Below are 26,217 nucleotides of genomic sequence, written 5' to 3'. Positions count from 1 at the left end.
GTAAGGCGAGTCAGGGTATAACTGGCGGGGGGCTGCCCATGGTGGTTCTCCAGCTGCCTGTGGCTTACAGCAGGGGCTCCTGTCTCCCAGCTTCGTGCCAGCATGCACCATCAGCTCCCTGCGCAACACGTCCCGCAGGACGGCCACCAAGGGCTGAAGGCACCGAGTGCTTGCAAGCACCCCGCTACCCCGCAGCAGAGCCAGCCATGAAACTGCCCTTCTGAGCCTTCTGCACAGGACTGGGGCACAAAGAGGAGGAATGCTACACTCGCCGCCACCTGTTTCTCACTTCAGATCCTGTTCCTGTGAGGCACCCTATGCAAAACCAGCCAAAACCACACAAGACCCAGGAGAAGACTAAATACTAGTTGATCAGTCATCATGTAAAATCAAGACTAAATGTTGAGAAACCCTTAACTAGTTAGGAATATTTTTCTGTGTACTTTTTTAAAATGGCAGGTTCCACACAACTTCTGTTTACCTCTATATCAGTTCTTCTGACTTAGAGCCAGTAATACCCAAAACTCACAAAACACCCCAGTATTTCCTGCTTCCAACCCATGCATGCCTTTCTCCTCCTCTTCCCCTACTAGGTGACTACACTTATCTCCTCCCGTACACAAAGACCCAGTTTGCTTTAACATTTCTGAAGATACTTATGTGATTTATTGCATATCTCCTTGCTAATGTTTTTAAAACATCACTGTCAGGCAATCTTCCAGTAGAGCGTGTGTTTTATTTGGTTTGTGCATTGTTCCCAAATTGTTTATCTCTATTTTAGGGGAAAACACTTTGCCATAATACGTATTATACAGTAGAGTAAATCCAGCAAGGGGGAAGGTGAGGATGACATATTAAATTGTGTAAGCAATACACAAAGCCTTAGCCAGATTAGCATTTGACACAGTAAAACACAAAATCTTACTCTCAAAGTAAACTGGAAACAGACTGACAGCCAGCACCCATGCTGACATGCCCTTGGGTATGGTACCGAAGCATGAATCACATTAATTTACGCCTTTTTTTGCAATTCAGCATATAGTGTTCAAACCCGAGATCTGGAGACCAGAATTTCATCCCACCACAGATTACCAAAATACCAAAATTTTGGGAAAGTTACTTTACTGTCATTGCCCTCCTCAGTATTTTTTTGGGATGCTTAATTCAAACATTCTAACTTGGAGATTGTTTCTTGATATTCTGTATGCATACACTACCTCACATAGCATGGTACCAAACAAATATAAACACAAGCAGGGTCAAGTCCTGTCGTTTTGGTTTTTTTTTTCCTACGTGATGCCTTAGTTATTTCTTCCAGGACATAAAAAGCATCTTCAGCATTTATTTCATGGAAATACTGTCATGCAGCATCCACTGGATGTGTAAGACCTTTCTTTGAGTGGGTAGGCATCTCTGCTAAACTCAAGGGTAAACACTTAAGTGGAAGGAGTGATCTGAGAGCTTACAGGGAAATGCTGAGTAAACACAGCCCTGCTATCAACACTACTCCTTTAATGATGGACTCATTCAGATGTTAAAGTTGCCTCAAGCTCTTGATCATGATATGCAGCGTGAGGAAAGTTCAAAATCAACTCCTCCTCCTGCATTCTCATACAACTTCAAACAGTAATATGCACTTACCTGGCTTGCTTTACAGATCTTGCTTTGATAAGCACAATTTTAACTAGGTTAATACCATTTGAAGAGTATTCATTTAACTGAAACAAAATGAGACTTGTCACACTGTTCACAGCTGGTGCTGTAGTAACAACTCACATGACTCTTGTAGCAGGAACCAGCATAATAATCTTCACAACTGGCTTGCTCTGTAGATCTATGGAAACTTAAGCCAAGACCAAGAAATATTTGTTTTCTTTGATTAAGCATCACCAAGGAGTGTTCTTTGGAGAGTCAGTGCTGTAAGCTTACAAGCTAAATGAGAACAGCCACACATTGAGAAACCCTAAGTACAGATCAGGATTTGGCAAGGGTTTTGTTGAGCTCAAATTTTTATCTAGTTCTTTGGGATGGGAGGGGGGTGGCAAACAAGACGGGATTTAAGACTTATCACTGAGCAAGCTCCATGTGTTTGAGGAAGGAGACAACCATCCTGAGCAGAAAGAAGCCAGGATGCAAAAGCAAACACTGAGTATCCATCGAGTCTAGCACAGGGGCTGCTGTGACATGTCCACAGGTCCTTATGCACTGTTTAATTTGATAAAAAGTTTATAATGGCAAAAGAGGGTCAAAATGTTTGTCCCAAGAGGAATCACAGCTTTGTTTACTGTATAGAAGATGGATCCAGTTGTGTACACTGAAACATGCCACAGCTAAACTACAGTGACCATGAGGCAGCAGCTCCTTCAGCCTGGGAGGGGAGGTGGGGGGAGGAGGTACGAGACTGTCAGTCTCTGGTGTCATTTTTCAAGTCTTGCAGATAGAAAACTGTCTGACTTCATGGTTGATCACCTACAGGAGATGTCAAAATCATTCTCTTTTCCTCCACCTTGGCTGGTGCAGTTGCTCTTGCCCTCAGCTCACTCAGGATCCCACCAGGGCCTATTTTTCTTCTGAGAGTGACCACTGGCAAATTACAACTCTGAATGCAAGCGTGGCCACCACGCAGCAGCACTGCACAGTAGCTGCCCATGGGGAACACAGAAATTGCACTGAGCACAATTAAAGCTGAGCAGTACATTACTGCAGCATGGCCTCTCTGGTTGCTCTAACTCAGAATCTGTCAGCATTTCCAGCATCTCCTCCTCCTGGACTTATTACAACAGTTGCGAGACAAAAAAAGCAAGAAAAAGCAAAAAACCACACCAAGGCTTTATGTTAGCCTAAGATCTTGGCCTACAGCTGTGTGTTGCACTCACTCCAAGACAACACTAGGAAGAATCTTCCAGCAATTACCCAAGGAAACCTTGAATCCTTTAACACAGATGCACCAAACCCTTGAGATTGTTCACTCATGGACAGTACTAATGCATCTGTGAAACCCCAGGAAGGGCCTAGGTGCTGTTACCAGAAAGGCCTTTAGCTTACCAGACATTACAGGAGGCAAGAAACCTGGAATCCCCACCTTTTCTTTGAAGCAGCAAGATGATCACTGACTTACACCAGCTGGCCCCTGCATCCTGGCTGAAGGTTTAATGCTGGTGGAGCACCTTCCCTGGTTGCTTCATCAGCTCGAGGCAACCACTGCCTTGGCGGAGAGGCTGGCAGGCAGAAGCAGGTCCTCAGGAGCACACCTCGGAGCAGCCCATTTTCTTTCCACAAGATGCTCAGCAGAACTTCCACATGATGGGCTCAGCTGCAGCAGGAGCAGCAGCGCTGCCTGCTTTGGTGCACACACCAACAGCACTAGAATACCCCAGTCTGCAGCCTGGCATTGCTTCCCACAGAGCATGTCATTATGTCAGGTGGCTGCATTCAGCAGGGCCTTTTTAAAAGCTACTCTAAGGCTGGCAACTGGAAGTGTGGCACCACAAACCCCACAGCTTTGTGTGGGTCAACCCAGCTGTTTCCCACATTAATGCACTTTTAGCATTGACGCTCACATGAAACCAGCTTAAAAATCTTAGGGCTACTACCAATTCCTGAAAAAGAGGCAGCAATAATGCTGCACCAAACTCATTTTATTGGGTCTGGGTTTCTTCCCCATTCAAAAGAGCACTCTGCTGCTGTTGCCACTACAAGCAATCCCATCTCATTAAGGTCAAGCCTACAGGGTGGGCCATGCGTAGGGGAAGAGAACTAAAAATTATGCTAAACTTAGGAGCTGCACTTGGCGAAGAACAGCTGCAGCAGTCAGTATCCCAAGTATGTTACCACGAGAATTATGTTTCTCTCCCACTCTCCCCGAAGTATTTAATTCAGGGCAGAAGGGGTAGAATGCGTTCACCTTTGAGCTCTTGTGCCACAAGCAACCATATTCATTCAGCTTTCCTATTTAACTAAATGGAGTTCACACATGCTACAGTATAAAGTTACCTCTTGCCATCTGAAAGCAGTCCAATCAATGCTATACACAGAGAGTAGCATTTGAATCAGCCTTAAGTTAATTCTTAGTCGTCGAAACTGTGACAGCATGCTGACCCTTTCAAGTCAACTGGGAGCAGGCAATCTTTGCAGAAGATCCTCAGGCCTTTAATCAGATTCTCAGTGGGTTTTAAAGAGATACTACAGCATCAGTTTGTAAACATCTCTCTAGTGAAAATAAAGATTACTTCTGACCTAGCCAATTACTCAGTCCCAGAAGATATATCCTAGAGTTATAATTGAATGAACCATAGGGAAAGAAAATACATTTTAGGTAGGGGGTAGCAAACCCAAATCCCAACTTAGGATGCAGGCAGCACTTTATCCCATGAAAAGATCAGATACAGAGAGAAATGCTTATAAAGGAAAAAAATCTATTAAATCATCTAGTCCTTTCTCCTACCAGGGCAAGATTGCTCTCTTGAGCACAGAGCCCTACTAAGATGAGTGCAAATTACCAGCTGAAGCTCCTCCTGAAAAGCAGGTGTGATGGGGAAAGACCAAAGCATTATTTTGAGGAGACCCATAGTATCAGGTACTTGTTTGACACATCACGGAGAATGTGGGGTGAGATATCAGCTCCTGGTAGCATGGATATCCTGTAATATGAGTAAGCAATGAGAAAAAAAATGCTGTAGAAAGAAAGCAGAGGACTTGTGCTCAGTGCCGAGACTGTCAGAGACATTAAACAGTCTCTTGTTGCATTACTTTAAAACTGCATTTTAGCATGCAGAGCCATTGCACTCCATTGCGGAGAGATATAATTACTGACTTAAAAAAAAAAAAAAATTAAGTTATTTATTCTGGAGCTATTACAGACTAATGTGTAACAGACATCACCTGATGGGCCATAAAGGCTCCAAGGGCCATTACAGCCTCACAGGTCAAGACCTATTTGAAGGTTTTAAAGTTTGTGCATCACTGCTCTCAAGCCAAACAGCACAGGCAACACCTGCACTCCAACACACATCCAGAAGAGCTAGGGGAGACTTCTGGGAACAGCAGCTGCTTATGCATTTTCACACTCAGATCAAACCAAATCAGATCACTGAAAAGAAGTTCGGAACCTGCAGACATGGCTTTTGCCATTCCCATCTAGGACTTCACCTGTAAGCTTGTGCTTTTTTTTTTTTTTTTAAAGGAAGCATTGAGGAAGAAAATGACACTAGACCCTCTGTGCTTCCCCATCAGGGCCCCCGTTCTATTTTACTTTCACCGAGAACTAAAAATCCCAGCCAAGTGACGGGTTTATAAAATTTTAATAGGAAAGAAAAAGGTATCCTCAGGCAGGATCTTATGTGCAGACTTTCACCATAAATGAATGTTCATGAAAATATAGTTTTATATGGAAACACTGACAGGGCTTCATACACTGTGACATAAATGCCTCAGCATGGACTGACGACCGAGAAGGACTAGTGAGTCCCACCTCCTGCAGCCGGAGGCTATCATACCATCTCTTTCTCTACCTCAAACAATTCAGCTTCATGCCTCCACTGTTCTCTGGGGAAGGCTGATCTAGACACCAACTCTTCTGAAGCCTAGAAGCTTTCAAGTTGCTAGCCTAGAAATATTCTTAGTCATTTCCAACTACTTGTTCTAATGACAGTAAAATCTTTTGGGGTATAAAGCCTGTTTTCCTTCCTTCCTGGTGTTTCCCCTCCCAGTGTCCTCATACAGGGCAGACCAATCAGCCTTCATTTTGCAAAGGTAGACAAGTTGGAGCACAGACCCCTCTGCCTTCATGAGTATCCTCTTTGCTCCTATTTCCACATGGATTTACTGTCTCAGAGTGAGTGATCCGTGGTTTACCCACAATAGGCACTGATAGACCTTGTCTCTCTCCAGCATTCTTAACAGTCATCATTATTAGCAGTTTCTTGTTTAATCCATTTCAGGATTGCATTTGCCTCTTTCCAGCTACCTCATACCTCAGTCCTTTTGAGGTCAACCACCACATGTCCATGCCACCCTTCCCCTCTTCTTCTGTTATTTCCAGCTGATGGTAACTCCTGCTTGTAGCTGGTCCAGCAATCCCAGCAGAGATCATCTGGGACTCCTGGATTCCTTACTGATGGGAGCTTCACACAGGAATGAAACCAAAGGGCAACAGAACATGACTTCAGTCCCCCTCCCATCAGTTATTTGCACCGCAAAACCTTTCAGTGGCATTTTCATGAGATCAGGAAATTTGTACTTAGTCCTCACTAAGTAGCTTTCCCACCCTCTATACTAAAAGGCAAGCTGAATGACCTCTGTTTGAAAGCAGAATTCATGGCTTTGGTTTCAGGATCTAAAATACCACTTCTGAAAACAGTGATGCTTGAGGTTCACTTCCCTCATCTCCCAGGTTCAGAATAGAAGCATTATTTCTCATTCACAAAAAAAGAAAGAGATGCCACAAGGAACAGTCGCATCCTGTTTAGGCTGTCACTTCTTAAAGCTGCAGCGATCTAAGAGCAGTGCTCCATAGCTAAGGTATAACAATCCTGTACAGAGCTAAAGCAATTCGTTATCTTTTGTCAGCCACTGGGTATGTACACACAGTTCTGCAAGTCAAAGTTTTGCTTTCAGGAAACTTGAAGCTTCTTTCATGCATGAGGAAGATGGACAACCAGGAATGGTACCTGTGTGATGGACAAAATCAGTGGTTCTCTCAAATGCGACAGAGACCTAAAGTGGCGAAGAGCCAGATCCACCCAAAAACTGCTCTTTATCTCTTCAGAATTTAATTGTCATTGTCTTTAGCATATACACACACAAGGCAGATTTTAAAAAAAGAAAGTGTTCAGGGTGGAATCACCATTACACAGTATTAAAATGTCAGAGGTTTAAGCTCTGTGTTGGTTTAGTCATAAGTTACCAACAACCACTGATGGCAGACATAAAGCTTCCCTTAAATTATTAAGCATAAAACAGCAGACTGTAATATTTTGCTAAACCAAAGTACAGACACAGACAAAGATGTCATTTCAATATTTGAAACCAGCAAGTTTAATTTAAAATAAGAGCAAACCAATAAGCTCAGAAAATAGCAATGTGTGAGAGGAAAATTACACTGCTAGAGAAAAAAGTGGAAGGACTTAAGAAATTTATAAAAGTAATCTCCAAGTGGAAATTAGAAATCAACCCCTAGAAACAGAATAACACAAAAGAAATATTACTGTCCACTTTCTAAATCAATATAACACTGCTACACGACAGAATTACCATGGTAACTCAAGTAAAAAGAATAAAGCAATTCTTATTATTTCAAAATAAAATCACAGCCTGAAGCCCAGCTTTTATTACAACTGCTGATAGATCGCTGGCTTGTATTTATCTGAAATATTGCTTTTCAATCAGCTATTTTATGAATGTACAAATTTCACTGAGCAGCCCACTTAGACTGAATGCTTAAAAACCCCCAAAAAGACTAGTCAATGAATCGATTATACATACGCATACATTTTTTTTTAAAGGGAGCCTTATTATATTTTTCTTCTCTATCCAAATTAAAGAGAGATAAGGGAATGAGCGAGAGTAAGTTAAAACCTTGTTTAGTCTGACCTCTCTAAATTCTAACTTAGATTCCCTGGAAAAAAACAGTAATAAGAAAGAACAAAGAGGAGTAACAGCCTACCCTAAATACTCCAGCCCCTGCACAAGGACAGGGAATGGGTGTGCATCAGGGGGTGTGTGCAAACACACACATAAGAAGAGACACATCTGTTCCCTCCTGATCAAAGGAAAAGAGAAAACACTGTCTAAATACAAAGTTGCTCAAGGACGTTTTGACTTGCCCTGCTGGGTACTTCAGACATTTAAAGCATTGTTTGTACAGCTTGGAAAGTGCATCAAGCATGGGATACTTGTCTGTGTTGAAGCCACCCTAAAGGCAGAGCTCAGTCAAGTTCCCCCACGCCTCCACTGCTGGTGCCACCTTTTAAACACATTAGTGCAAGGAGAAAACCAGCAGGTTACCTTCTGCTCCCTCCCCCTGGACATTCAAAAGAGCATTGATCAGGAACTGAAAGCAACAGTCCTGTTAAAAATAACAGCACTCCTCCTCTGCCCCGGCCTTCCAGTCCCTCCTTCCTCCGGCCACAGCAAACACCCCTGGACCAGCTGAATACCAAGACAGTCACTAGAGGTGCGGCAGGGCTCCGTGGGACCTTGGAGCAATCGCATGGAGAACCAACACTCCAGCTGGCTAAGAAGTTAAGGCACCATCTACCAAAAAAGGGTGACTAAGGAAGCACCTGTAGACTGTCAGGATGTTTTACAGCACAGTCTTACCTCATTTTTCTGCCACATGCATGAAACAGCAGAGGGGAGCACGACTGACACTTATAATCATGGCAGGAATCGGAAGGGAATGTGACTAATGGTCATAATTATGTTAGGAAGATAAGCTAGTGGAGGTTTTTCCTCAACAATTTGCAATTACTTGGACTGAACTTCAGGGACATTAAAAAAAAATAAATTGCCTATTGAGGGGATCAACACAACTACCCCAACAACAGTCAAGGAGAGCAACAGTTGCAATAGTGCTCCGTCCTTCCCAGGAGATCCAGAAGTCATTTCTCCTTTCTTGTGCAGAGCTCTGACCTCCAAACCCAGCATGGGGGAGCAGGCAAGGTGGGGGCCAGGCCCAGCACTGTGCCACGACAACAGATGGCCTTGCCAATGCCACCCTCCTCTCTTGTTGGGCAGGGCAGCAAGGGCTGTGCAGAGAGAAAGCAGAGCTGAACAAATTTGGGGCAACTTGCTCAGGAGCCCACCCATGCCTCAAGGGGGTCAGGCACATCCCCCCAGATACCCAGGCCTTAGTTCCAGGGAATGCTAACTTGGGGTGCTCAAATTCCTTAACACTGGCAAAATGCTTTGAGGATTAAAAGCAGCAGCGATATGCCAAGTATCATAGCTGGAAGTAAAGACAAATGTTGCAACAAGAGCAGTAAGCCACCTGCCAGCTGTCTTTTATATTAAAATATTTCAGTGTTCTTAGAGCTGCTTAATTTCCCATCTCACTCCAAGTCCAGAGGAACTTTGTGGGTTGCTAGTTTTGCCATGCAGCAGTGACACTGCTCATTATTTTTAAAATGGATTTAGAAGCTGTGATCACACTCAGCTCAATCTAAAAGTATGCGCTGTCTTTTAGTGTAATGTGGTCCTTTGCCGTCTACTGCAAATGGGTTTTAAAAGCAATGGTGGAAACAATGTGTGCTTAATCTGAACGTGGACTGCAGAGAGGTCACAGACTCAAATATCCTGTTTTATGTGGTATCTGGTTGTATTTTAAAACACTCTTTCTAGAGGCTTCAAGCCAGCTGAGGTCACAAACAATCATATACAGATTAGAAAAGGGAAGGAGCTGGGGGGAGAGAAGGGGAGCCCTGTCTGACACACTGAAATAGGACACTCTAAATTGCACTTAGTATTTCTTTAAAAGAAAAAATGGCTAAAGTAGTAAGCTTCAGAGAAACAGTAAATGCAGGGGTGGTTAAAGAGTTGTTATTCAAATAAAGTCTTGCCCCAGGAGATGGAAGGAGAATCTTGAAATATGGAGATAGGATTTTACATGTGCTAAAAGCATCAGTGTGACACTTTTTGGAAAAAAAGGGGGAAAAATACCTTCGTTGTTATACATGACAAAATAGCAACTAAATGTTTGCTTTGATCCCAGCGCATAAAGGGTGAAGCTTTTAGGCAAGGAGCGGCAGGTGATCTCAGCTCTTCTGCAAGTCCTAATGCTCCTAAAAGCCACTCTTCCAGTTTCTGTAATTGGGCATCAGTAGTTAATGTAGTATTGACTGCATTACATGCTCCTGTGCATCCTCTCACTAATGCCAATTGCATCACCTTGTACATTTACCATATTGCTTAGCCAATAGCTGTTAAAAGCAATCCAAATCATGAATCATATAGGAAACTTTTAGCAAGACACGACATCCAAAGGAGACAATTTACAGTTGAGTTAATCTGGGTACATTAGCGAGACATGGATTCAGGAAGACAGACCAATTTATGTTACTTTAGTTTTACCCTTTATTGCTTTGTATAGGCAAATGAATGGAAGGGCATGGAGTAAAAACAGATATAAAGGAGTCCTTTTCAAAACAGATCTCCATTCTGTGCAGACAGGTCAAAGGGTTTGAGACTGATGCTTGGTTTGGGCTTTCATAACCATAACAGGGTACTTACAGAAATAATTTTCCACAAAGGAGTATAAAGATAAATATATAATGGATTCTGAATAATGTTCAATACCCACCCCTACTGCAAGTACATTAGGCAGAAACCAAGCTGCTCAACATTATCTAAGGCATGGCCTATCCACGAGTCACCTGCCATCAAGAGTGCCGGGAAGAGGCTTCACACAAGGTCCCAGGTAGGCCTGCTCATGAGCTCTTTCAGGTAGGAACCCAAGGCTGGAGGTGTTCTGCAAAACACACCAAGGCTCACCACCTCAAGTCAGTCCTCCACGTCACTTGTCAATATACAGAAAGCACAACCTTCCCCTACCTACTTGACTCAAAGGGATTGCATCCTTTTGAAATGTATACCCACCTCTCTGGAACAGAAGGAAACGATAAAGCATTAAAGAGGTATTGGTTAACTCACATCAGCTGCAAGGCAGAGCCAACCGGGAAACAAATTAGTAGCAAGTTCCCTCTGAAAAAGTACATTTTACAGAACAATTTCACACTGGATGCTTGACCAAAAGATGCATAGCAAATTGACATAGCACCTTTCTGCTTTTCTGATCAAGCTCAGTAGCGCCCGGGGAAATAGGGGAGACGGGGGAAAAAAGGAGAGCTAGGAAGTGTGCTGCTGCCTCATCTCTTTTGGGTAGCAAGTAGTTTGCAATATTTTTGGAGGGGGAAGAAAAAAAAAAATAAAGAAGAGTGGTAAAGGAAATTTAGGGGAAAGCAAATGGCTCATCAGCCAAAAACTTTACAAAAGAAAAACTGAACTGCATCCTTAAGTATTGGATTCCAAAATACTGGAAACTCTGGTGTTCTAGGCCTGGTTTAAAAAAAGATCATGATTCCCCTTTGAAAAGCTTCCAGAAGTCCCTTCGAAAGAGTTGCACATGCAGGGAAAATGCCAAAACAAAACATTTTCACTAGCTGATCAATTTAAACAGCTGTGGTAAAGCTGCAGCCACTGGCACCATCATTAACAATTTAAAGCATGGCTGCTTTTGTCTTCCTTCCCAGTTACATTCTCATTATGCCTTTTTATTTATTAGAAACACAGTCCTCTGGAATACATTTCTATATCTCAGATCCATAATAAACTGAGTAGGAACATCCCTGGCTTCCACTCAAATGGATGTTTACATTGGTGAGAGGGTTAATTGTTTAATTCTGGTCCAAGTTCTCTGCAGTTCAGTCATGAATATGCAACAATCATCCACCTTTTCTTTAAGAAAAACTAGAACTGTTGAAATCAACAGTTTAAAAAGAAGGCAAATATTACTTCCACTGCCCAAATCACCCTTTCAGAGTTTGATTAGCATGCAAGGAACTCTGAACACTGGCGTAAAGACTTCAGAAATGTTCAATGAAATTAAAAAACCTCTAAATTTGGACAACAGCATCCATTATCTGCTTTGATGTGCAATGTATGAAGAAACTAGTTTGCAAGAATGTTCACTGGAAAGGAGAGTTGAGCATCTGTTTGCACAGATAGCACCCAACATCGTGCTTGAAAACTTGGGCTTGGGAGTCATCCTGTTGGAGGACAGAGAAAACACACACTTACACACTGAGAATTAAAAAACAGTAGCTGCAGTGAATTGTTCTCAGACCATCTATAGGTTTAATTATGTTAATCTAATAGTGAACAACTTTCATTTTAAATCGCCCTTCCCTCCACCCCCAAGTCTTCAGTGAATAGGAGCTACATTCACTGAATAAATCATTCCCTGGCAACAGTTACGCACATTATTGAAGTTGGGGGCAGTGATTTCTATACGGTTTAAAACAATGTCTATGTATTCTAAATGATGACAGTTCTGTCCAATTTTAAAAAGATATAGACCCATTAGAGTTTTATAGTTCAGCATTTAGCAGCATCTGCAGTGCCTTTTTTATTCTTACACCGCAACACTTAATGCTTGATACCATTATTCTGATTTTGAATTGATTTCAAGTAAAATACCTTATTTGCCATAAACTTTCATATTCTTTACCTAAGTAAGATTCCTCACAGATGCAATCAGTCATAATGCTAAAAGAACAGTTTGCCTTTAGCAGAAATGTAATAGTTCATGCTAATGACAGCGAAGCAAAACTTTGAGCAGCAAGCACATTTGCAAAGAGAGTAAGACCATCTCCAAACACAAAGCCTGAAAACCTTAAGAAAGCCTCCAAATGAAATCAATTAATCCTCCAACCATGATAAATTTCTTAACCATTTAAGAAACGTATTTCAGACTCTGCTGTGACCCTTTATCACCAGACCTAATGGATTACTTTATTAATAATGCACTGCTCTTAAAAGGAATTTTTCCGAAGATTCTACCATAAGAGAGCATTTTCAGAATGGCTATGACAAACAGGCTGACATGTTCACATTGTATCTATTAAAGATAATAAAATTTAACACTAACTCCAAAGAAGACAAATTATGTTCCACTGCCAGAGTAACAAGCATCCTTTCTACTGTATTAAACCAAAATTAGAGCAAACTCATTTCCAAGAACTAGCTTCTTCCTTTACCCTATTACCCAAGCTGAAAAATGTTCCTACACTGTTTTAACACTTGTTATGTCAATGAGAGAACTATCACATCTCACCAGCATCTGGGAACGAAGAATGATGACCTATACATACAGATGCCTACCCAGTCTGAGCAAACACTAAGAACTATTTGATTGCCTGGCAGGAGTACTCCTCTACAAAGTAGTTCGCTCCTATTAGGCCTGCTAACTCCTTTCACTCCCCTTCTCCCCATAGGGTGAGATTTCACTAAATAGAGATCTAGGTTATCAGTGCTCCAACCACAGAACCTTCCATTTCTTGAAAAGGTTTAGGCAATTACTATCTTGCAGTACTTTCATGTCTCTGTATTTGCCATTTCCAGGAATGGAGGGCACCTCTAGCTCCTCACTTGGTCAGTCTTTGGAGAAACATTCCAAATTATTTGGGGTTTTAAAATTTTTTTTGTAATTTCTGGCCAAACAGAGTCTCGTGGTTTATTCTGCTGCCAAGTGTGCTCTAGCCTCATTCCTGCTTTTACAACCTTCTGCCTCCTCTTCATAAATACATTAATCCACTGCTGTACATTTGAGTCACAAAAGGAGACAGTGTCATGAACTAAAGCCAGACCAAGCCTCTGAAATTACACTGACTATGTGTGTCAAGATCAAGCCCTCAAAATCCAATAAATAGGTAAATACAGGGTCTTTGGTGACCTGAATCAAGCATTCTTTGAATAAGCTGATGTCTGGGAAGATGTGTAGTGTTTCTTTTTAAATGGGAAGCCAGACAGTGTTGGACCACAGAGAAGGTCCAAGGTAGAAGGGCATGGAGGGGGGGGGAAGAGGCAGCTTCAGGAATATTAGGCAACAGAAAAATTCAATTCCATGTCATGTGAGGAAGAAGCCACCCTGCCATTTTCCCCTCCTCTCTCTTTGTATAATTCTTCAACAGGTATATCTGAGAAAGGTATGTTAAAAAGAAAACAAGATACCAGCAGCACGTAGAACAGCTCTTCTTCCTATATGGCACTATTTCATATTAGGCTTATGTACAACCTGGACATGCTTTATTTTTGTGCCTATGATGATTTTTAACAGAAGCAGACTGTCAGGACCTATCCTGCTGAAGGTAGATATCTCTCCATATCCATCTACCTATAGGTACCCCCATATGGGAGCTGGCATACTCATCTGTGAAGTCAGCTCACAGCTCTGCTGTCCTGGCTAGGGCACTGTGGCACCATTCCTGCGACCGCCATTATACAATCAATTTCACTGCTTTTCTAATTCCAAATGTTGCTTTTCTTTCCTTCTGTGCAGGGTAAGATGGGTTCTTACACAACAGGGAACCCAACTGCTGCTACTAATCCAGTTTCAAATTACCTAATATTCATTGCCCTGAATACCTCCCATCAACCTAAGACCCATTCTCCAACCCCAGTGCACACAACCACTGAATATCTGTATTTTTCTTTTCATTTCTAAAGAAATTATGGAATATTTTTTAAAATAAAACCCAAGGTTTGTATATGGGTACATGTTTAATGGAGTCCTCCAATATATTATTTACTTGGCCTACTCTTGCAATCCTTTTAATCAGAGTTCTGCTTGAAAACACAAAGGATCCGTGATTTGGGGTGTTACTGTCTATGCAAACATCGGGACGAACACACAGCTGATCAGTGTTTTTACAAGTGCACAGACACTCAATAATTTGGTTGAAGGATACTATGTCTAGTTAACACAGTACAAGTTAGCTAAAAGGAAACTTTCACCCCCCACACACATAACAAAGAGCCGTGATTTCTATTAGTGTATTTCATACCATACATGCTGATTACCAGGCTGTGCTTCATTGTTAACAGAGATTACAGCTGGGATAAGCTGCAGCTTTTTCCTAATTGCTATTATGATGACTGAATTTTTGTTTTGTGTCAAGCATTATTCACACATTATACTCCAAAATTTGATCCCTCCATGATGCATTATTGATTCCATGCAGGCAATCGTACTGCCGCCAATGTGAAGAATTAATTTGGGCTATTCTACTTGATTTGCATTGCTCCATCATAGCAGAACATAGTTCTCTAGGGAAACACAAATTGAAAAGGAAGATTTAACAAACTATGGAAAATGCTGCTGTCCTTTAAAAGAGATGAGTCCTAAAGAGGGGTAAAAACAAAAAAACCCCAAACCCAGCACAACACGTGTGGTCCAGAAAGAAATAAGGTCAATCAGCCAAATTCATCTTAGTCAGAGGAAGGTTACAAGAGCAGCCTTATGCCTCTAATAAAGTAAACTAGCTTGCTTCAACTTATATTGCCAAAGAAAACAACTGAACACCTCTGAGAGTGACTCCGCTTCAAAGCCTTTGAAACCCTGTTAGCTTCATTTGTTTTCCCAGCATAAGCAATACTCAACCACTTAGCGTGTCTTTTATCCACAGTCCAGTCAACTGCAAAGCTGATCTAGAAGATGTGTAACAGATGCTTCACATCTACTTTTTTTTTTTTTTTTTAAGTTCTACTGTGTTAACAGAAACTTATGAGATCCCAACAAGAAATAAAGCCTGGGATGTTTTTTTTTTTTCCCCTGAATATTTCACAGTTTTAGGGTGCCAACTTCATTAGCACAGGATATATTCAGAAGGGCAAGGCAATTTATCACGGGCACTGACCCCACATTGGTCAACTCTTAGTCAAAATTTGATTGAATCTGCATATAAGAGGGCACTGATAATGATGCATTTCTGCTTGGTCTCATATTTTAAAGGTGTAAAATCTTTGTGAAAAGTCAATTCACATTTTTCCATTGTCCCAAGTGCTTCGCATCAGAATGAAACAAAACCTCACATCCCATTCCAGAAACTAGATTCAGATTCTACACACGCAAATAGACCAGATTGATAATTTTAGAAATCAAAATGAAGTAAAGACCTCAAAATGCTAGATGTAAAAATACTGGGTTGTATTCCGCCCTCACCCTTTTTTGGGAGGCAAGGCAGGGAGAGGGAGAAGAGAAACTTCAGTAGACGACCTTTGGTTGTAAGTAAGCATCCATCCATTATTTTCAATAGTCAAGCCGCCTTTCCCAATTATCCTCCAGTACAGTATTAATTCAGTTTTAAAATACCAGAAGACAGATATGGGTTGAGGAACAAAAATCATATCACTCGAACTTATTAGCATTGAGCAGCTTTCAGTACTATTCACAATACATGATTAGCACCAATCTGACACAGGAAAGCAAGAGACTTTGAATTACAAGTTATTTCTCTCATAAATATTTTAAAAAAGCAATACATATATTCAAGTAAAATCAATGCTGCTGCCAAAATGCCTAACTTCCAATTTCTCCAAGCTCTTTGGCTCCCTGCGAAAAGCTGTTTCCTGTCTTGCAAATATTCAGTAATTTCTTCTACTTCCAAATGACAACTGCCTATTTTTTTTTTTTTACATTTAAAGAGATTTCTAAAAAAAAAAATAAATTAAAAGATCAGAGAATCCAGCAACACACCCATTACACGGCACACTTCATACATTTACAAAGGTGAAATGAAACAAGGAGATAATAGCTACAAATGTGTGTTAAAAGTTAAGGTATAGTTCCCACTTTCAATACACAAAGTGCCGCCAAGGTGGAGGTCTCTGGCAAGAGGCAGCGCCATCGATGGAAGTCCACCTGGATGGCTACAGAAGCATTCTGCTCTGCCTCAGTTTTAATCTTTGCTTACAGTGTACAAGCTATGAAGAAAGACCCAAGCCACAAAGCAGCCTTCGAAAAATCTCATTAAAAAGTTGTGATTAGACTTACCATATTTGTCCTAGAAACTACTGGTGACTGAGCAGTTCAGTTGCACACCCTGGTAGGCAACGTGCTAAAGAAGGCATCAGGTCGTTCAAACTACCAACTAACGCTATCTATTATTCTTTACATCAATTTGTATCCCTTAGTCAACCTTGATAAGGACTAGTCAACTTTAGAAAAATAAGTATATGTGAGGTCCTGAAATAAGTCAAGCTCTCCTTCAGCTTCATTAATTAAATTACCTCCCAAATGAACCTCCACTTCTGCCATTTAGAGCAGGGAGTAAACTCTCAGAATAAGCCAATGCTTTTTTGCCAGAGCAGCTTATTAGCTTATTGTCATTATGTTTATAGCTATGAAGAAAAGCTGTGAGAAATAGATATTACAGGCGCACATTAAAGAGACCCAAATGACATGCAATGGAAAGGAAAGAAAATCTTAAAATTAGATTTACAATAAAAGCTGTTAAAACAAACAGGCTAAAATGGATGTATTAGAGTAACTTGTAGAAAGAGAAATCTAAATAGATATTAAAAAAATCCCCAAATCAAGCTGTTTCTGCTATGTCCTTCAGCAAACAGAGCCTGGGGTAAACCCTCCTCGACTAGTTCGATCATGCCAGAGAAGAGATTAAAAAAAAAGAAAATAAAGAGCAAGCATGCTTTTACCAATGCAAGAGAAAAATATCAGAAGCTGAAAGCAGAGCACTCCGATATGCACAGTGCGCATCTGTTTCAAAACTATTTATTTCTATGTTAGCAGCACACAGAAGACACCAAGCACAGGCTTACACATTCTCAGCCCACCTACCGTCCTCCTTGTCCAGCACCATCATCTCCGCAATCAAGAAAAGTCCGGGGACAGATGCTTCTTCTCCAGCAGCCTCCGCTCAGGGGAGAGGAGAACAAGTCTCTGGGAACACAAATGAGCTACGGTACAGCTGATCGTCCTTTAGCAGCAAGTGAGCTCTAATTACCCAGTTGTCCAGCTTTTAACCTAGATTGCACTCAGTTAGAATTACACTCAGAAATAAAGCACTTTGCAGATACAAAAGCAGTCTCACCTACTTTTGTGCCTCAGAATTGCAAGGAACTAAAACTGCAATTTAGAAAGAAGGGGGATCAGAGCTGTTTCTTTGGTTCTCACCTTCTAAATGGCTCAATTTACACAGTATAATCTATTTTAATGTAATTGCATTTGATAGCTCATAACCCCGGCTGTTGCAACTACGCAGCTTTCAACCTTATAAAGTGTTTTCCCTTTGGATTTAAGCTGAATCTAGATCTAAAATTATATTCAGAGAGGGTAGGATACCTAAGCCTGACTACGGCTGCCTCCGTCTCTCAATTGGTGAGCTTTGCACACTTGCTATTGAATAAATGCACGTATTTCCCAGGGCCCCCTCTCCGTCTCCTGTCAGGGTTTCCTGGCGAGCCGCAGCCTTCCCGGCTCAGCAGCACCACCTGCAGCCAGCCCGGCCCCTCCGCCGCCAGGTACCGCCAGCCGCGGCTCCCCCCGCCCGGGGGGGCCCGGGAGCCCCGGCAGGGAGAGCCCCGGCCCCGAGCTCGGCTGGCTGCCCCCCGCAGCCGCGCTGGTCAAGCCGCGCTCATCAGCGCGCTGCTCCGAAGCGGGGCCGCTCCCCCCGCCGGGCTCCCCAAGAGCGGGGGCTCTGCCCGAAGCCCCCCGCAGCTCCCGGCGGGGCAGAGACTCCAGCCTCCCCGCGGCTGATGCGGCCCCGGCCGCCTTCCACCAGCCCTGCTACTCGCAGCTAGATTTCACACATCTGGCGCGACCTAAAACTTGATACTAATTTTCTGTACAAACATTTTGGGTTTGTTTTCACATGTACGTATTAGTTTCAGGGAATGCTCTGGAGAATATAGCTCCATTTTCGCCGGGTCGATATTAAAATGAATTTAACAAATCAAAGGCGGTACAAACCCTTACAGGTTTGCGCCACTTTTCAGGGATGCCATCAACGCCCAAATATAAAGTGACAACTTGGGGCCACGTCTTTTATCCTTCCTCTCGCAACTCACAGTCCTTATTCAGACCAGTCATCTGTTGTCTCCAATGGCGCTGGGAAGGACTGCGGGATCAGACGCTTCGCCACCAAGATCAACAGCACCATTTCACTCATCTCTGTCTTCTAATCCGAGAAAACATTTCATTCCTGCTTTAATGACACTTCTTCCTCCCCTTTACAACTGATACAGCGGTACTCTAAAAAGCATGATAGCGGGCTCAAGTTATATATCCTTAATACTGATTTTTAATTAGATTCCTTATCCCCAGCTGAAGTGGCTTTTCCTTCCCCCTTCATTCAGAATACTTAATCCTAACAGTGCTTGAGCATATTTGATGTTAAATGTATCATTCTACATTGAACCGTTTTCATCTAGTACTTTGAACAACTCCTGTTTCCTAGTGATACTAGTTTGCAAGCGTTGAATATGTATTTTAGCATAAGAGTGCAACCACCATAAATAATCATTTTATTTTAAGAAGTATCACAAGCTAGAAAGGAGGACTTTATCCCAAAGATTAAGGTCTAATAGTTAAAAGCATCAGTGTAAAAACTAACAAAAACACAGGCTTTTCTAAATCTGAGGTATTTTAATACTTCTAATATACTATTGGCCTCCATCAGAACACGGTGAACTCCAAAAATGTTCCATCTTTCTGTTTACCTACTTTTCAATCCTATCACCTTCAAAGAGGGCAAACTTACCCCCAGGTATATGGTACATTTAAACTTACACTATTTGGTAATTACAAGAAAGGCAGGTTCTTGATAAAAATGAAGTGAGCCATTGTCTATCGCAGCTGACTTCTGTGGCAGAGCAAACTAGCAGACGTAATGCACTTGTAAAAAAATACGCAGTACCGGATCAATGTACAGTTTATTCCTTTACTGCTTCATCATGTCATACAGGCTGGATTACTCCCTTTGCAAACAGATATTTTTAAATGCTTTATCTGCTTACTCATTTCACACACCAACAATAAAAAAAGTTTTCTAACCCCCAACACATTTGTACAGCAATTAAAGTCAACTACAATTAACACAATCTGTTGGAATTAATCATGATACCTGATGTTAGTTTACTTTTTGAAGCAGAAATCTGGTCTTTACAATCAAAACATTTATGTATTTGAAAAATATCTTAACTCTCATTATCTTGAAATTTATAAATGCGCTGCACGGTGCGTAGGTTGGCTTGCCCACAGCAAATTCAGCAGTGATTTACGCAGTGGAACTGACTAAAATGCAAACCTTGAAGTTTTTCACTCTCAACCTTTCTCTTTTTTTCCCCTCTGTCTCTCTTCTCGCAGCTCCTAACATTTGTTTCGGGAAGATATTTGCCAAAGTTCCACTGTAAAATGGTATTTTCTAATATCAAGTCATGTTGCATCAGTCAAGTTATATTATGTCACTTCAAACATACAAAATGATGTTATGTCCCTGACAAAACTTGACATAGTGCCACAACACATCAAGTCAAAAACATTATTATTGTTGTTATTTTTTCAGTCTACCCCTTCATCCTCAATGATATCTGTAAAGAGCACAGAAAAGTATTACTGCATCTCTACTACTTCTCCCGGCACCACGGAGCGTGCTTGCCAAGGAAGCTTTTCACTCACAAAGCTGTATAGCCGTTATTAGACTTCCTGGGTGACACTGGTGTCACACGAAGGCACCGTTACAGCCCCAACCCGGAGCTGGAAGAGCGGGTGGCTGCCTCTGAGGCCATGGCCACGGCCCAGCTTGCCAAGTAGCCTTCAGGGATGCAAAAGCAAGGAGCACATTGCAACCTCTACCTACCTGGCAGCAAGCGTCCTCCTTGTGATGCACCAGGACTACTGGGGGGGAATGTTTCTGAAATCCTGCCTTTTCCACACAGTAATAACTATGAATACCCCCACTGCTGCCAGAGACTTCAAAAGAAGAAAACCCCTCAAAAAAACCCCCCACATGGCAAAGCCTCTTAAAATCAAGGGGAGAACTGGATACTAGCCATAACATTAGGATTTTTAGATGGTAGAAATCAGACTGGCCTCTAGGAAGGGAAAAAAAAAAAAAAAAAGAACCATTTATGGGAGTAAAACAGACCCATTTTTATTAACAAGCTCATTCAAGCTTGATTTCAAAAGGAATTGGTTTAGTTAGCAAAAGCTTCCATTTTAGTCCATTTGTAACCTATGCAGGTCCAGCATCCCCTTTTAACATTCACAGATGAGCGGGCAAGTGGAGCCCATTTGAATCAGGCAGAAAGAAACGTAAAGGTAAAATAACCTCTTCGTAAAAGAGAGTTTCTTCTCTCAATCTCACCTCCTGTTGCCAATTTCTCCAGTGCACTTTTAAAAGTAAGCATAATTTCTCCTTGAGCATAACTACTCCATCAACAGCACAGGAGACTCCCAGGCATTACCAGTTTGTTGCTCTGATCTCCACATCCCTCTCATCAGGGCTTTGTTTCCTACTTTACTCCTTTTTAAGTGAACCCCGCACTAATTTCCTCTTTACCTCTGCCATCGCCACCATTATTCCCTTTTATACGGCCACTCATAAGATCTCCTGGAAGGAGGCTGTTGAGAACTGTCTCGATAATCAATGGTTCTAGTTTCATTTCCTTACATCACCATCACCCCGGTCCAGAGCTCCTTGTGTTTAATGAGTACGTCTGCGACACTTGAAAGGACCCAAATACCCCTATTAGGAAACCCTCTTCAGATCTCCGCTTTTCCTCCCAGCTCACCTGCGCCTCTCGCTTCCGCGATGGAGGCAGCATCCTGCTGTTAGGCCGTCAATCAGATTGAAACGGATACAGGTTGGCAGGCACCCTCCGACAGAGAGGCACTGGGATTAAGATATCACCCAGTTATTGTTATTATTAAAGGGTATTAATGGAGATGTTAAAAGCCTTTCCTCCCTTTTCCTCCAAAGGTCAAGCAAAATTCAGGGGACTCTCGCAATGCTGGTCACCCCCAAAAGTGAGGTCAGAGAGAAACACAAACCTTGCTCCACATACCAGTAAGAAATAACCCTTGCTTAATTCCTCTGTCATTACTTAACCCTTTTACCTTTGTGCACAGCGGGTGAGGAATGAGAAAAGTCTTTCTGCTGTTATCTCGCTGACCAGTTAGATAAGTTCATTCCCCCTTCTCCAACACACGCGCTTTCGACCGGAGCATTATAGACCCCATTAATAACACTACATCAGTTTACTTCAGAGGGCTTCAAGAAACTGGAGGAAGAAAAGGCGCTGGGAGAGGGCTTCTCAGCCCAGAGGCATGTGACGAGTTTGCAGCAAGCTCCCTCCCCACGCACCTCTCTGGGGCAGCGAGCATTTAACCTTCCAGTTGTCAGCGCTTCGGCCCCCTCCCACACAGCCGGATCGCACAAGCGAGCCCGGGGTTTCTCTTCGTGCCCCGTCTGACTCTGTAGTGTGGCGGCAGGCGGACTCTCACCTTTCTGAAGCAGAAACTCCAGATCAAAAGAAAAGGGGAGGGTGGAGGGAGAAGAGGTAGAGAAACAGGGTGTGTGTGGGGGGGGGAAACAGCAAAGGAAAGCATCTCCCACTCGCCTCTTCAGCCCGGTATCCACTTTTCCGAGTTAAAGCCCCCCGCCAGCCCGAGCGAGAGACATTTTATGGCAATTTCCGCAAGCACGGAAGGCAGCGCTGCCTGCAATGGGAGCGCCGGGCGGCGTTTCGGCACGGCACAGCCTCGGATGCCACCGAAGTTGGCCCGGTGGTGACAGACGCGGAGGCCACCAGAGCTGATGGCGGGCCCGGTGACAGGGCTGCAGGCGTCAGGCACTTCCCCGCTGGCCGCAGCGCTCCCCGGGGCCGAGCCGCTGCCGTCCCCAGCGCGGTCCCCGCCGCACCACGCCGCACGGCGGGCAGAGCCCGCACCGCCCGGCCTGGGAACGGCGGCGGCGGCGGCCCCGGGCGGGGAGCGGCCCCGGGGGCGGCGGGGAGGGGGGGGGGGGGGGGCACCGTCCCGGCCGCGCTCGCCTTGGTGAGGCGGCGGGCGGGGGCTCCGGTACCCGCGGGGCGGTGCGGGCCGGGCCGGGCACAGCGCCCTGCCGCGGCGCGGGGCAGCTCTCGCCGGGCCCGCTCCCGTGTCCTCCCCCCACGCACCCCCCTCCCCGCCCGCCGCCTCCCGCCGCCGGGGCGCCCGGGCGGAGTTGGCGGCGGGGCCCCGCGCCCCCGCTCCCACCTACCGTCCTCCTTGTCCAGCACCATTGTCCCGGGCGCCGAGGGCGGCCGCCGCCGCCGCCTCTCCGGCTCCTTGGGGCGCTCCCCCTCCAGCCGCCGCGGCGCGGCTCCGGGGGAGGCGAGGCCCGCGCCGGGCCGGGCCGGGGAGCGGAGCGGAGCCGGGCGCTGCCGAGGCGGGGGGGCAGCGGCGCGGCCGCCCCGGCGCTGCCCCGGGACGCGAGTTTGGAGCGGGGCCGCGGCGGGCTACGGTGGCGCTGGGCGCCGGAGAGCTGGAGCCGGGCTGATGCACCAGCCGCCTCGCCCCCGGCCCCGCCGCTGCAGCTCGAGTGCCAGTTTAGATATTAAAAAAGAAGAAGGGGGGGGTGGGGGAAGAGAAAAAAGGTAAGGGAGGACCAATATCGGGGGCTGGTTCCCCAGCTCCGTCCTTTCCCGACCTGCGCTGTCAAAAATTGTCTTAATGTAATCGCGTGTGAGAGCTCACAACCTCTCCCCCCTTTGCTGCTGCTACTGCACGAGCTTTCCAGGCTTCTAAAGTGCTTTTCTCTTGATTTCACTCTAAATCTAAAATTATATTCAAAGGAAGGGGGGTGGGAGGGAGGAAAGATGTGAACCTATCACTGAAAGCAAAAGCACTTGCCGCCTGCCTCACTCGCTCGCTCGCTCTCTCAATTTATGTGCTTTGCACTCTCTCCTGCTGCTGAATAAATGCACACATTTCCCAGGGACCCTCAGATTCCCCTGTTAATTAAATCAATTCATTATGCTCAGATCTGATTAGCAGCCCCTTCCCCCCCTCTTTGAATCAATTATTCAATACACAAACATAATTGCCTGTGCCAGAGGTGTCTAAGTATTAGCTTATTTAACTCCAAGGACACTAATTACCCCTAGGGCAAGGGAACTTTTCTCATTAATTCTGACAAAACACAAAAGCACAGTTAAAGTGTGTGTGTATATACGTGTGTGAGAGAGAAAATGGGGGAGCGTATAGCCTAGGAAGGGAGGAATTACTCTAACACACGTGTTACTGTATAAATAAGCTCAATTTTCTTTCTACCTTTGCATTAGATTATTCCCCCATCCCCCCTTTGCTAAACTTGCCCCGTCTGCCCCACTTTTTTTTTTTTTTTTTTTTTAAAGTAGACAACAGATTGGCATTGCAATGGTGGCAGTTCTAGAGTGAAAGTGCTTGCAACCAAATCCAGAAAGAAAAAAGTATATAGGACTGATGGGGAGCAAAGCAGAATTTGCAAATAGTTTTGTTTACCAAAGCAGAAAACTCTGTGGCAGACAATCTTCTGTACTTTTAAAAAGCTGTGAAAGAAGTGGCCCTCTGAAGCAGCAGGTAAAATGATACTTAAGCTAGTATGTACTGGGAACAGTTCTGAATTGTTTACTATTTGAATTAATGTCAGTGCCCACTATTGATGTACTTGCTTCCTACATTTACCATACTGGGCTTGATTTCCATTAGCTGAAGCTGGACTGCTGAAAAGAGCCGAGGCAAGACTGATACAAACTGAGATTGACCATCATTGTAGTATCTGAGACTTGTGACTTCTGGCTTGTGTGTTACCCAAATTTTACCTCTGTGTGAACCTCCTTTAGATTAAAAAAAAAGGTAAGAAAAAAGTAGTAGTAATTGATTCCCCCAAATTAGGTTTTTACTTTCTAAAGACCTTTATTTTTCATGTCCTCAACGCGCACAGAAGTATTGAAGATTTTCTTTTTGTTTCCTTAGGCAATGCATGAGCTGATCCATTAATCCATTTGACTTTATATATCAGGAAACTAATATTAGCTCAGTTCATCTATTAGCTTTTATTTAGGTCCCCCCATGTTGTCTTTTTTGGACTTTTGTTCGGGCTGGTTCCCCTTGAGGGGAGACAGACAATTTCTGATAGATTTCGGGGGAGAAATGCTGCACATCACCTCATGGGAACTACTGTCTCCCCAGTTCCCCATCTTCACATCCACCTATGTCAAGACAGCCATGATTAAACTTGCTTGTTTGGCAATGCTACCCACTCTCTTTAAAGCTCACCTCGTACACATCAGGTAAAGCCAAGGGGGGGGGGAAGACCCCACAAACACCTCTTCTTCTCCCCCACCAAAAAAAACCCCATAGCTACGCTTGCTTGGCAACAAACTTACTGAGTTACACTCATTTCTTGCCAGCATAAATATGACTGGGAACATAAAGTTGTGTTTCATTAGTGCAGTATGTTCTTCTGTGAGTACACACATATAAGGATAAAAATGCCTTCAGCTTTGTAACACAACAAACCCTCTTAATTCTCTGGTCTTTAATTTCCACTGTATGGCACATATTGCACCCACAGGAACTTGGTCCATCCATCTCGATGAATTTTTTTTTTTTTTTTTTTCTGAAAGAACACAGCAGCACTTGAAAAATACCGACCCTGGAGAACATCATGCATTGACTCATTTCTGAGTGTACTTTTGGTCCTCGAGCCCATTTCTTTTCTCACCGTGGCCAAGGAGACTTATGAGTGCAAAGCCAGAATCTCGGGATCTCAGTATGCAACTCTCGAGCTTTAATTCTGAGTTTGCTACAGGGGTGATGCAGTTTCATCTAAACACAGACTTACCGAGTAGCAGGCGTTTGTCTGCATGCCCTGAAGCTCAAGGTCACTGATGGGATGCCAAGGGTAGAACAGGAAAAAACTAAGGAAACAGATGTTGACTTTGGTATCCTTCCTAAGAAGGATACAGTTCACACTTGAGCTGAGAGAGATGTGGTCACTGGAGATGAAAAAGAAAGAGGTGGAGGGAAAAAGAAGAGAGAAATTTGCACATATGCATGCGCATGAGGGAACATCACACAAGGGGAGAAAAATAATGCAAAAAAGTACAAACCCCCAAACATTCCATTCCCAAACATGCATCCTGCAGTTTGAAGAGTCTGCTGTAATCCTACAGTTAACAGTTATGGGGATTTTTAGGTTTACAGCTTTAATGAGATGAAGGGATGAACCCCAGTGTAAAGGTCCCCACTATAGGTAAATGACTTTTTTACAGTGTGGTGAAGCATTTTTCTGCATGGTTTTCAATTATATCTGTTCAGCGAGTCATTTCAGAGAAGTGAGCAAGTTTCAGTAATTTTTGAGCCTCCTTCACCAAGTAGATTAGAAATCTCATACAAAGAATTTTACCACATTTATGTTTTAGTACCTTGGCACTAGAGAGGAACAGCTAGATCACTCCTTTGAAAAGCGCTTACATAGGCAACGGGCATAACGAGTGACTGGGAAAGCTCGACACAGATCCGTGGCAGAACTGGGAATAAGCCTCAGTTCCCCGACCCTCCATTCTCTGGAGCAAAGCGCTATAGCAGCTCGCTGCTGGAGAAGGACCAGACAACACCGTCGCTGAGGTGCCAGTTTATCATTAACGTGCACTGCTACTCACTCAGTTATGGTACCTTAC

General features: G+C 43.6%; 1 protein-coding gene across 3 annotated transcripts in view; it reads right to left on the bottom strand.

Moving 5' to 3' along the window:
- LMO1 (LIM domain only 1) overlaps nucleotides 1-25,434 on the bottom strand; it is a 64,494-nt gene extending 39,060 nt beyond the window's left edge. The window contains exon 1 of one of the 3 annotated variants that reach the window (XM_074884582.1): nucleotides 25,380-25,434. Coding sequence is in view for 2 of the 3 variants with exons in the window: in XM_074884580.1 (XP_074740681.1) it covers nucleotides 17,351-17,375 (25 nt within the window). In the remaining variant the exon portion in view is untranslated. Of the gene's footprint in view, nucleotides 1-17,350; nucleotides 17,845-22,772; nucleotides 22,887-25,379 lie in introns of those variants that run through there. The other 2 variants (XM_074884581.1, XM_074884580.1) reach the window with 2 other exon arrangements.
- Between the last annotated feature and the right edge of the window lie 783 nt (nucleotides 25,435-26,217).

Source organism: Strix uralensis, chromosome 15 (genome assembly GCF_047716275.1).
Source record: "Strix uralensis isolate ZFMK-TIS-50842 chromosome 15, bStrUra1, whole genome shotgun sequence".
Taxonomy (NCBI): domain Eukaryota; kingdom Metazoa; phylum Chordata; class Aves; order Strigiformes; family Strigidae; genus Strix; species Strix uralensis.
Note: the sequence above shows the minus strand (reverse complement) of the source record. Positions and strands in the feature narration are given on the sequence as shown.